The sequence below is a fragment of the Octodon degus genome, unplaced genomic scaffold (assembly GCF_000260255.1).
Source record: "Octodon degus isolate 3935 unplaced genomic scaffold, OctDeg1.0 scaffold00022, whole genome shotgun sequence".
Lineage (NCBI taxonomy): Eukaryota > Metazoa > Chordata > Mammalia > Rodentia > Octodontidae > Octodon > Octodon degus.
Window position 1 is genome coordinate 15,099,152 of NW_004524598.1, and position 12,885 is coordinate 15,112,036.

General features: G+C 38.8%; 1 protein-coding gene across 2 annotated transcripts in view; it reads right to left on the reverse strand.

Moving 5' to 3' along the window:
- LOC101568110 (cytochrome b5 reductase 4) overlaps nt 1-12,885 on the reverse strand; it is a 78,152-nt gene that overhangs the window by 13,577 nt on the left and 51,690 nt on the right. For both annotated transcript variants that reach the window (XM_023712026.1, XM_004628251.2), the window contains 4 exons: nt 12,159-12,191; nt 10,658-10,780; nt 3,798-3,938; nt 2,103-2,255 (listed from right to left, as the gene is read on the reverse strand). In XM_023712026.1, the coding sequence (XP_023567794.1) occupies nt 2,103-2,255; nt 3,798-3,938; nt 10,658-10,780; nt 12,159-12,191 (450 nt within the window). The remainder of the gene's footprint in view (nt 1-2,102; nt 2,256-3,797; nt 3,939-10,657; nt 10,781-12,158; nt 12,192-12,885) is intronic.

The following is a 12,885-nucleotide window of genomic DNA, read 5'->3' on the forward strand; positions in this document are numbered from 1 at the left end:
TGAGCTATCTTGCTGGCCCTACAGTCTTTATTTTTAAATGATTTCAAATATTCTGGTTTATTTTAAAATGCCTGGTTCATTAGAATTGCTTTCCACTGAAGGATAGTAAAATCTGTGCAGTAAGTGATGAACTAAGTATTGGAAAATAACAAACTCCTTGTTACTGTTTGAAAGGGACCATAAGATGAGCATGCCCTTAGAAAATGCCAGAGAAGTTTCACAGATTGATTAATAACTTGGTAACTTTTACCTGCAGCTCCATCCTTCCAAGGGCATAAAATTGATTAGATTCAGTCAGGATAACTGATTCCAATCAACTTCACAAGAGTATCTGTGACAAAGTATGCAGGACAAAAACGGCAACGCATGATTTGTAAGTGGCATCTGGTATGCTGAACTTAGCACACAAATCTAGTGCCCTAAACACTAAGTGTCCCAGACAGAGATCTCATCTCCACTATAAGAATAAATAAAAAACTAAATTAATAACATAAAGGTTGCAGGTGAACACAAGATGAAAACAAAAGATGAACAATTTTATAGAGGAATTCATCTTGGTCAAGATACGGCCTCATGTAATATACTACTCCAAGGGACACAGGTGTTTGTGACATGTCTCTAGTCCCTGCACAAAGCTGAAGTAACACTGCATTTTATGCTCTGGAGACTAAATGTCCACTCTGCTGCCCATAAATCTGTACAAACAAGTTACAAACTGATCATTAAGTTCTCACCTACTATATTATAATCATGTGTCAGTTTTTCCTTCATAAAGTGATTAGCCCTTCCATTTGTGTGTATTTTGAACTACTTCAAGTTCAGATTTATATATAGCATTTTAGTTTCTGTAAGTGCTGACAACTAATATCTGCTATGGATACATTTCCCAAGTTTAACTTTCAGAAAGTAGCATTAGTTTCTCTGCTTCCAAATTTTAGTGATACCCTTCACTGTTACCCCAGTATACTGCTGATGGCGCCTTAGAACACCTTTGCAAGTAGGTAAACAACAGTGAAAGGCCACAGAGAAATGCTATTAGAGGATAAACAATTAGAAACAAGAAAAAGGCTTTTAAAATGTTAACACATCTCATTATAATTCTTTTATTTATTCAGCCTTTCAAAGTACATCTCCTTTTTTTTTTTTTTTTTTTTTGCCTCTGAGAACTTGAATTTATTTTTATTCAAAGTGTAGTTTCTTCAGCCTCATATTATGATGGACACTAATCAATCTGTCCAGGAATTCATATCTCCTGATAGCCTAGTGTATGCCTATTGTTAGGCCAGATGTGGAATACAAATACAAGATACTTTCTGCCCTTAAACTCAAATCTGATAAGAAGAAATGTGCTTCCCCCTGGAGCTATAAATAGTTACTGGGTGTTTCAGAGTCTAATAGAGAGGTTTCAAGGGAGTTGAGATCTCCTTTGAGTCTTTAAAAAGTGGTGCCTGAGAGACAAAGGGTGAATGGGCATCTTGGGTCAGAAACCTGGTTACCGATGTATGCACTCCACAAACTAGCAAAGCTCATTTGCAGCTGTGTTAGTTAAGGAGCAGTATTTCTGCACAGCAAGAGATGAAACTGGAGAAATCATCACGTCTTTGTAGGCCATTAGAAGACTTAATCAGTACAGGTAACAGGGAGCTATAGAGGATTCCAAAGATGTGGAGGAACATGATAAAATCTGTTCTCAGGGCAAAATGGAGAAATTCTTAGAAAACACAAGTGACTAGGAAGAGAAAAAGATCAGCTAAAACTCAAACATTAGTGGTCATGACGGGGGGATAATGGCTTAATTTTAGAGGATGGCAAAAGGGATAGGAAAGAATGAGTAAAAATTCCCTGGGAGGCTGACTCCACAGAACCCCGTGGCTGGCTGAATTGGGAGAGAGAAAATGAGATGACGCAAGGATGACCCAGTCTCAAGATGAGGTTAGGGGCACACGACAATGATGGGGGACGTGCAGCAGAGGACAATGAGCAGACGACTCTGAGACATGCTGAGTTTAAGGTATTTAACAGACTCCCCAACGGAGCCAAGTAGAGGGCATGTGACTCAACCTAGAGCACAAATGAGGTTCACAAAGTGCAAAATCACTAACCAATCTGAAGGTGATCAAGTTTTGGGGTGAGGAGGCCCGCAGGATAGATTTTGATCAAAAAGTAGATGTACTTGTTGTTGGGAAGAACTGGTTCTCTGAATTCCGAGAGTAAGGAATGCGATACAGGCGTGTACGGCTTTACTATTTCTGTACCTAGAAAAATTAAGAACAAAGACAAATTTTACAAACTTGAGCTCTTAAAGATGAAACATACACATTTTATGCTATCAACCTTTAACCCTAATAAGCATATAATACTAACTATATGTTCTATATCAACTAGCATATGATCTGCATTGTCTTAAGCTTACAAACCCTGAAATAGTTTTATCAAATCAGTATTTAAACCACAATATGGACAACCTAATTTTATTAAGTATGGTCTTCATAAAGTCATACATTAACAAATTCATCTATTCCATTTGCAAATAAACTTTGTAAAGTGCCAACACAAAAATAAAATAAAAAATTTCCCAGGGAGTATAAGAAGGTATTTACATAATAATTTAAATTATACACCAAATATTTAACAGTAGTTACTGGAGGTCATGAGATCATTTTCAGAGAGAAAAGGAAGGATTTTACTTTTCATTTTATATATTTTAATGTTCTGATGTATGACTTTGGTAAGTGAATAAAAATATTAATCTAACTACTTCAAAGAACACATTATTTTCTAAAAGGTAAAATATGAATTCATGCTATAGTTTAGGCTAGACAACGTCCACAGACAAGTCACCACACATTTTAAAGACCAATATTTAATACACTGCCTTTAATATATATATATATACATATATATATATAGATAGATAGATATAGATATAATTCATATGTAAGTTAAAATACACTGGCAATAAATACACTGGAAGGTATCAGCTCTTCAGTGGTAATCTGGAATTAGTGACAGTAAAGAGAAAATCTTACCATTATAATATACTATCCCTACTAAAACCTAGCTACTGATCAGTTATGCTTAATTGGCTTAACTATGATTAGCATCAGAATTTACCTTCTGCAACTTCAAAAGGCCAAGAAAATATTGGATGTCAAGAAGATGGGTAAAGCTTATAAATAAGTAGGGTAATTTTGGGATGAAACTGAAGGTAAAAGAACACACAAGAATGTGTATACACACACACACACACACACACACACACAAAATTTTTTTTTCTTTTGCTGTACTGGGGATTGAACTCAGGACCCTGTGCTTGCCCAGGCAGGCGCTTATTCTACTGAGCTATCTCCCTGACCCTCTATCTTTAGAGCTTCTTATACTGGTGGCAGATGTAAGAACTAATTCATAATCATTCACTTGTTTTGAAATTTAAAAATTCAATTTCATAAGTGATGAAACCATAAGTAGCTAGCAAGAGAAACTACTATGCGTTTTGAGCAGTAGTCTTTGGAGGACCATTATGTACTGTCCCTCTTTCCGTAGGGTTTTGCCAGTAATAGATTACGGTGCTGGTGGAATGTTCTCTCTGACCAGGGCCATTTCCTTATTCCATGTGATAATGGGGCACGGCCAAGTTCCTGCATGTCGGAGACACTGCATCCACAAACACTCTGGTTCACACTGAATCCAGCTGCCCACGAGCACTGATGAGGTGACTGTGCCCAAAACAGACTGGCACTGCTTGGAGCTGCTTGTAAAGGAGGGCAGTGCTCCCCCAAAGCCTGCGATGGCCTTACCTGTGATAGTTACCTTGAGGTAAACGTGCTGCCCAACTGGCACCTGGAGATGAGTGCTTGCCGGCAGCATCAAGCCAAACAGCTTCGTATCATGAGTGACGTCCTCCTTAGAGACTAGCTGGCACTTTCTGTAGTACAAACCTAGAAAGCAATGCATAGTTATTTTATTGATATGTACATTAATACAAAGTAATAGGCCACATGGCACATATTCAGCTTTTGCTTACTAAATGGCCTCAATCCCACATAGTACTCTGCCATGAAGGGTAAGCATGAAACGTTTCCAGCTAATTGATGCACCTTGAGGCCATATTCTTCTGCCCTTTAGAGACAGGGTCTTGCTATGCAGTTCAGGCTGGCCTTGAGCTCACTTTGCAGCTGAGGCTGGTCTTGAACTCCCAACGATCCTCCTGGTTGAGGCCATCCTCTTAAGTGAAATAATTCGGACACACATGTGTAAATACCATATTGTTTCTCTGGTGTGAGGAACTGAATGTGTAAATAAGGACCAAAACTTGTACTAAATAGTGTGAAATAAGAAGAAAAGTCCAAATGGGAAGGGGAACTGGGGGGGGGGGCAGAGGAAAGGAAGGAAAGGAAAAAGGATGAGAAAAGCAGAAAAACACAAAAACAAAGCTTTTGTAAATAGGGAGTAGAGTGGCGTGGAAGGAGGGTAGGAGAATAGAGAGAAAAAAGAATTGTATTACATCATCTATAGGTACAAGTCCCCTACGATGAATGCAATCATTATGTCTACCTAAAGTGTTACCAATAAGCATAATGAAATTTTACCGCGGAGCAAGACAGTGCAGATAGCTAGGAACCGCAGCATGTGAAGAAAGAGTGGCACAAAGTAGGTGCCCTCGCCATTGTAGCCTCAACGCCACCAAGGAAGCAGAATTAAGGAATAAAATGAGAAACTGAAAACAGTATTTTTTTTAAAATTTGGGCAAGATCTCATTCTACAGCCCAGCTAGCCTTAAACATGGAGATCTTCCTCCTGCCTCAGCTTTCCAAATGCTGGGGTTACAGGAACACACCGCCAACCCAGCTAAAGTAATATTTTACATCAAAAATATATGACAAAAATATTTCTGTCCCCAAAGGCTGACTTCTTCACTAAAACACACACAATCATGTGATAATCAGGGCAGCACTAAGCACTGAAGATGTGATAACCGGCATCTATTTTTTTCCTCATGTTGAAAAGAAACTAGACTTTCCTTTCAAAAAACAGAATTTCACACAGCTAAAACAGAAAACAGGGCAAATCTTCAACATGGGAGAAAATAGCTCTAAGCATCCACACTACCTTTCCTCTGGGTACTTCTCTCCTGCCTCCCTCTCCCCTTCCCTTCCTTCTCTTCCTTTTCTCCTCCCTCTCCTCCTCTCTCCTTCAGCCCCCTCTTGCTTGTAGCACTGGGGACTGAATCCAAGGCCTTCACAATGAGTTGCATCCCAGTCATTCATTCATTTTTTCACTTATTTATTTAACAATCTGACAACAGGCTTTGGCTACATTGCCCAGGCAGGAATCCAAGTTTGGCTCTCCTTCCTTAGTCTTCTAGAGCGCTGGGATCACAGGGGTGAGATCTCGTGCCAGGCTCCTAATAGCTTTAAATTCCTTAATCACCTTATTTTCCATACTAGAAATACAAGTTGAGAAGTTCACCCAGGGCAGCTCAAGAAGATGTAAGACACAGCAAGAAGTCACTAAAAATTCAGCTGACTCATTCAAGACTCCCCACAGAGACCTCGCTTCTTCAATATCCCCACGCTCATGGTTCTGTTTTCCCTTGTTTTTTTTTTTTGAGACAGGGTCTCCCTATGCAGTTATGTAATGCAGGCTGGCCTTAATCTCCCTTATGCAGCCCAGGCTGACCTCAAAATCCAAGCCCCCTGGCCCAGCCTCCTTAGTACTGGAATTATAGGCTTGTACTACATGCCGGGTTCACAGTTCTGATCAATCATATTTTTTATACAGCACTTTTTACTACTTTCAGACATTTAATTATCTCCTAATTCACAATCTACCTTCCTCACTGATTCTTACAAGAACTTTCCCAGTCAATGCAGGACTTCCAACTAATGGGATTACACTTAAAAATGCAACCTACAGGAAGGTTACAACTCAAATAGAGTTGTAGTGGTTGATACATGGTGTCAACTTGGCTGGATGACTCGTAGCCCAGGGGTCCTGCCCTGGGGCACAACTGGTTCAGTCCCCAGAGTGACTCAACACAAAGACATCATACAAAGGTGCTGAGGAAGTAGTTTCTCAGAGAAACTTCAGTCTTCGAATTCAGCTTGAACTTCATCCCCTGGCTTGCAGCCCAGACTCTTCAGCCTCTGGCTTGGATCCTTCGTCATCCGTTGAAAACTCTTCAGCGTCCATCACAGACTCTTCAGTCTTCCCTCGCAGACCCATTAGCTGACAAATAGAGACTTGCGGGCCAGAGAGATAGCTCAGCAGGGCTAAGCACCTGCTTTGGCAAGTGCAGGGACAGGAGTTCAATCCCTGGTCCCCCATGCCACGCAGGCCCCACCCCCAGGGCATGCTGAGCCAGTGACTGAGTCTGGGCATGGTGGCACAAGCCTATAATCCCAACACAGGGCAGGCTGAAAACAGGAGGATTACTATGAGTCTAAGCCGCGTAGTGAGACCCTGTACCAAATACATAAATGAAAAAAAAAAAAAAAAAGTGATACAGCCAAGTAGATAAAAGAAGTATTCTATAAAAGAGAGACTTGCGCAGAGTCCAGCAGTAAGCTTCAGACCTTGGGACTGAATTCTTCAGTCTGGGGTGTGCAGACCCCTCTGCATACTCCCCCATCTGACTCTATGGCTGTCTGTCGTAAGCCAATCTTGTAATTCTTTTTACATTGTGTATCTTGTTCCTTATATCTGTTCCTCTAAGTAAAATCCTGACCAATACAAGAGTAAATAATATATTCAAAATTATAAATACCTAGACAAATCCACACAGAGAAAAAAATATGCAACCTACAGTTATGTAGTAGGGAAGACATTCTAGGCCAGCCAGGGCAACTTAGCAGGGAAGAGTCAGCACACTTTGGCTGGCTATTTCTAAGACAGTGACTTTACAGGGCTGTGAGCTTGGTGACAAGGAAGATGCTACCGAACATTATTTTTGATACAGCTAAAAATGTTGATGACATTTTGAATGACAAAGTAAGTCAACTTCATACTTTCCTATACCGAAGGAATAAAGTTTCAGGTACTGTATACTTTTAAAAGTATTAGATAATGCATATCTGATCATACCAATAACAATATTTTGATTTCTTATTTTGTTCTTTAATTTTAAGACAGTCTCTCTAAGTTGCCCTGGCTGGCCTAGAACTTGCAATCATGCCTCACTCTCTCAAGTAGATGGGATACACATTGGGGCTATATTTTGTTTTTAACTATTCATCCTTTCCATTAATACTTTCATTTATTTCTAGTAGTATAGTTTTATTCCTCTCAAACAAAGCAAACCACACTTGCACACACAAATATATTGACAACCTAGCTTCAAATATTAAAGCTGTAAGACATGATGAACCAGAATGCTCAAAGACTGAAGTATGATTTTTAAATCAGTATTTTTTTAGTTGGTAAAAAACCACTGATTCCTTTTTAGCTAACATTGTTAAAAATATTCCTAAAGTGTAGTAAGATGTTTTACTACTCCAAGTACACTGATACAAACAGAATTATTCTTTCAAACAGGATTTTGGAGCGTTAAAGATCAGCCTTAAATTAAAAGAAAGGAAGGTCTTTCTCAAGGATGAGATTCAAAAAAGCCTTTAAGACAACAAAACTGTTTAGCAAGATTGCCACTAAATTTGAACACTTACATGCTTATTACCTTTCCCTCATGTTCTAGAACTAATAATTGAGCCAATTTTGTGAACTGAAGTGCTGGAATTCCTTGAGTTCAAAGTTTCTAAACGTTTACCTTTTAGTATCATAAAGAATTTCTTATTCAATTATTGCTTCAACTACTTTATGCTTCTTCAGATTTCAAATTCAGAGTTGAATATGACAGCAGATATTGAAGCACCTTACAGTTGCCATGGAAGCAACAACTTTATGCCTCAAAGAGCAGACAATCTGAGGAAAAAGCAAAGCTCACTGAAACTTTTCTCTGCTATCCACACATTTGTTCATTCATGGATTTTTGTTCATGGCTATCTGTTTATTTCCAGTTAACTATGAACATTTACTGAAGGTAGCAAAGACGGGGCAGCACAGACAAGAGCTGCGGAGAGAGGGAAGCTATTCCTTGCATATCTGCAAAAAAGATCTGTTCAGTACGAAGACAAGCAGCTTGTCCACAGGAGCACATGCCCTCCAGAAAGCCTGACTCACACACTGATTACAGCGTGCAAAGCACAGTGACAAGTACAGGCAGTACTCCATCGTGCATGTGGGGGCGGAGGGGGTCTGCGTCTGTGTCCACGTGTGCACTCAGTGTCAACAGCTAAGCAGCCCAGATGAAAGTACAGGTCAAATAACATGAAACTGTCATTTTATTAAGTAACAAATGAAATACAAGCAACTCTGGGCATGGGAAGATAGCTCAGCGGTCTAAGTGCCTGCCTGGCAAGCACAAGGACCTGAGTTTGATCCCCAGTACCACATGCTGTGCAGGCCCCGCCGCCAAGTATGCCATGCAGGCCTCAAAACCGGGCATAGTGGCCCACACCTATAATCCCAGAGCTGGGGAGGCTGAGACAGGAGGATCACTACGAGTCCAAGCTGCATAGCAAGACCCTGTATTGCATAAATAAATAAATACAAATTTAAAAAATACACAACTTTGTACCACTCAATTTGAATGTAAAACAATGCTATGAGATGTGATTGAAATAAACGGTAAATGCTTAAGTTTCTAAAAATTTATTACAGTGAAAGACACATGGTCATTCCTGCCCTCAAAATAGTGCCCCTCCTTTCAGAAACACTTAGCCCATCATCCTCATCCACCTCAGGCAGCTCTGGTCTTGTTTCCTACGTATGATAAAAAGCTATGGGGAATATTGTTGCCAAGTGCCATCCAATAGAAAGACAGACGTGGAGTCACTGGGTGGGACATGTACTACACACTGAGCCCCCTTCTTAAGTTGAAGTTACGATACCTAGTACCCCAGAATGTGACTGTACTTGGAGATAGGGTCCTTTGAAAGGTAATTAAATAAAATCACTACAGTGCCCTAATCCAATAATACTGGTTCTTTGAGGACACAGAGGAAGACCATGTAAACACTGAGAAAGACAGCCATTTATGCAGACCAAGGACAGAGGCTTCAGAAGAGACCAATCTTCCTAGCATCTTGATGTTGGACTTGTAGACTCTGGCACCATAAAGAAAACAAATTTACATTGTAAGCCACTCAGTCAACAGCAGTTTGTTATAATTCCCTAACAAACTAATATACTCTTTTAAATTTAAAAAAGGAAACTATGGCTATCTCAGCCTTCTTTCCCACAAAGCTTTCAAAAGGCTGGGTGCAAGATTTTTCACTATGCAGTTTGACAAAGTACTGGAATCACATGTTTCCAAAGAAATAATCCAGTTGTATAGCAACTATCACTGCCAAAAGCCACGCCACATGCAGAGTTTCCAACCAGCTGAACTCTAAGATCATTAAGGACTAGCATGCCCTCAAAGAAAGCACCTAACATGAAAGAGTAAAATGCAACAAACAAAACTGGGGCACATGGAGTGCATTTGAGAAAAGGAAGCTTTAAAAAATATAAATTATTTCTTTTAATATTTATTTATTTATTTATTTGGTACAGGGTCTCATTTCATACCTCAGACTCCTAGTGATCCTCCTGTCTCAGTCTCCCTACCACTGAGATTACAGGCATGCACCACCACGCCTGCTTTCGGAGCCTGCACCACATGCGACATTGGGGATTGAACTTGGTTCTTGCCAGGGAGGTGCTTAGTTAGACCACCGAGCTATCTCCCTATCCCAATAATCCTTAATGAAATAAGAGAAGCTAAACAACAACAACAAAAACAAAAAGATACTAAAATAACTGTACAAAAATTAAGAGAGTCAGAAATTAAATTGAAGAGTAAATTAAAGAGCTATAACTCACAGGCAAAGAAAGGTTTTAAAAAACGGTAGGGAAAAAGACAAAATAATGACATGTCTGGCTATGAAAATTCAATATAAAAATGTCTAGAAAACAAAAATGAAACATTGGCAGAAAGGATAAGGACATAGCATGAAGCATAAAAAAAAAAAACCCCACCTGATAGCAAGCAGCTCAATGGGAAGTTCCAAAGCATTTGGAACAAGAATGAAAGCCTACCAGGTTTGTGAACTCTATCAAATAGAGTACTTATACTACATATGCCATGCGTAAGTATGATTAAGAGCTTTTAAAAAAGGAAATGAGTACTTTCACACTAGGAGTAAACTGAAAACTGGCTTGCTTGAGCAGAAAAATACTAAAACGTGTCTTTAAGATGTGCGCATGAAGAATAACCACAAACTCGTTTGTCCACCTTTAATAAAAAGTCCCCAGAGGAGTGTGATGGGCGAATGACTGAACCACAGTCCAGGCACGGTGGGCCTCTTCACGCAAAGTAGCACCACCTGAAGGCTTTTTGCACCTAAACACTGACAGGAGAATCTAAAATTTTATCTCTTCGAAACAAAAAGAAACAAGCAACAACAACAACAAATACAATAATTCATTTCAAACTTCCCAGAAGAAAACAAAAGAATTTTTTAAGCTTGTAACAAAGAATCCTTCCAAACACAGAAAGAATTCTGCCACTATGCAACTTTAGGAATAGACATGCAACACGGAAGGTAACGGCACAGCATACCTGTATCTTTCTTTGAAATAAGTAAATTATGTTTCTCCAGGGGAACACCAAGACATTTCCATGAAGTATTTTCCTTTTTCTTAAGGGAAATTTCTATTTTTCCCACATTCTCAGCAACTCGCACTGAAAAGAAGATAAATTACAGTTGTATAATCTTACTTATAAAATTCTGTTTTAAAACCAATCTTTCTCAATCAAATAATCCTGATCTTTTACATGAAACCAATTATAGGTGGGAAAAATGAACACTTGCCCATATATTATCAAAAGATTGATGCCATATATGATGTTAAACTCAATTTAATTTGTTTAGATTCTGAGTTCAAGATAAGTTATTAAGGGAAAAAGTAATATCGTACATTTTGCTAGTTTTCATATAATCTCAAATACAGCTATAACAACTAATCAACACAAAATTAAAATCATGGGGTGGGAGCCAGGCATATTCAAATTACCACTTGGAAAACCAACAAAATAAAATTTAATTTACTCTCCTTTTACCATTTCTTAGTTGGCATTTGAGGGATTAGAAGTAAAATTCAGTGGAAAAATATGGAGCTTGAGAATCCAAGAACAGCTTCAGGACTACTAGTCTCTAGTGAATATGGAATTAATGAATAAAGCATCTGTGAATCTTTGATAATTTATTAAAAACCTTTTTGATTTTTTTTCCTTTCACAAAACTTAAATCAATGTAAAGAATCTATTTATTATACTCATATAGTCTAAACTGGTTAGTGAATTAAATGGTTTATGTTTTAGAAACAAAATGTATCTGTTCCTCTTGAGAACCCCAGAAACAAATTAGCAACTTTAAAATGTGTTAGTCAAGTGGATTCAGTTCCGGAGCAAAGCTCGGTCCTTGACTTCACAAGGCTTCCCATCACGCCTCCCGCCTCCCGCCTCCCGCCTCCCGCCTCCCGCCTCCCGCTGTGAGGGCCGCAGCACAGCCAGGCAGCAACCATAGGTCAGGTCAGCTGACATCAGCCACTGACGTAAACACGCCTAGGAAATACCGTCTGCTTAGAATATAGCTAAAGGCTGCACGTCAGAAGGAGAGCCTAAATGAAGAAAGAAAAGTGGACAGGATGCCAGGATTTTTATTTTCATAATTTTTAGAAAAGAAGGAAAGTAGACAGATGAAAAGAATGAGGAGATACAGCAATTAACCACTAAGAAGAATATATGCAGTGTATTATTTGTTGAAACTGTACTTTCGATTTGATTTGAAACTGTCTCATTGCTATATGTTTATCAATAAAACTTGGAAAAGAAAAAAAAAAAAGAATGAGGAGAAAGAAACAAGGAGAAACAGCAGAAACCAGAAGGAGTATACTCTCAAATCAATGTATTTGTTTATATAGAAAACAGAAAACATCACACTTTATTTTATAACATGAAAATATACCTATGAAAGATAAAACAACTGCTGAGTTTTCTTTGGGTGCGTGCGTGCGTGTGTGTTTGAGCACACCCATATAGATAAATTTGGGGAACTTACCCGTAAAATCTTCCTCAACCTCATGGCTTAGCCCTGGATTAGAAAAAAATGTATTTTGTTAAAAATCTACAATCAGTCTATAGTTCATGAATATCACAGAAGATCAATTTTATAAGATGTACTATTTTTATGTACTATTTCAATCCCTCCAGACCATGAAGACACCCCAAGACCAAAAGAAAAAAATTATATATAAATGAAATTGAATTACTTAAATATGTATTTCTTCCATTTTTCTACTTATTTCCTTGTCAACTGAAGAGTAAACACTTAACAACACACAGGTCAGTAACTCACTTTAGTCCAAGCACGGCCCCAGGCTGACAGTGCTACAAAGCAAAAGGTGAGTAGGCCACGGTGGAAAGCGCACCCGACACAGCCAGTAGGATTTCACATGCATGTGTGAACCCTGATCAGGCCTGAGGTTAGCCTATTTTTCTTATTATTGTTCTCAAAAGCTAAATGCCTAGTTATTTTAAAAATTAGTCTTGAGAATCTATGTATACCAGTTACTTTCCAAGTATTACAAATACAAAGATAAGAGAAAAATATGCCTCTGTTATTAGAAAATTACATTCTAGAAGTGGGAGATTTAAGGAATATTTTTACAAATACTTGCTCTGGCTGGGCATGGTAGTGCATGCCTACAATCTCAGCACCCAGGGGGCTGAGGCAAGAGGATCACTACAACTCCAGCCTATGCTGCGTAGTAAGCTCAAGGCCAACC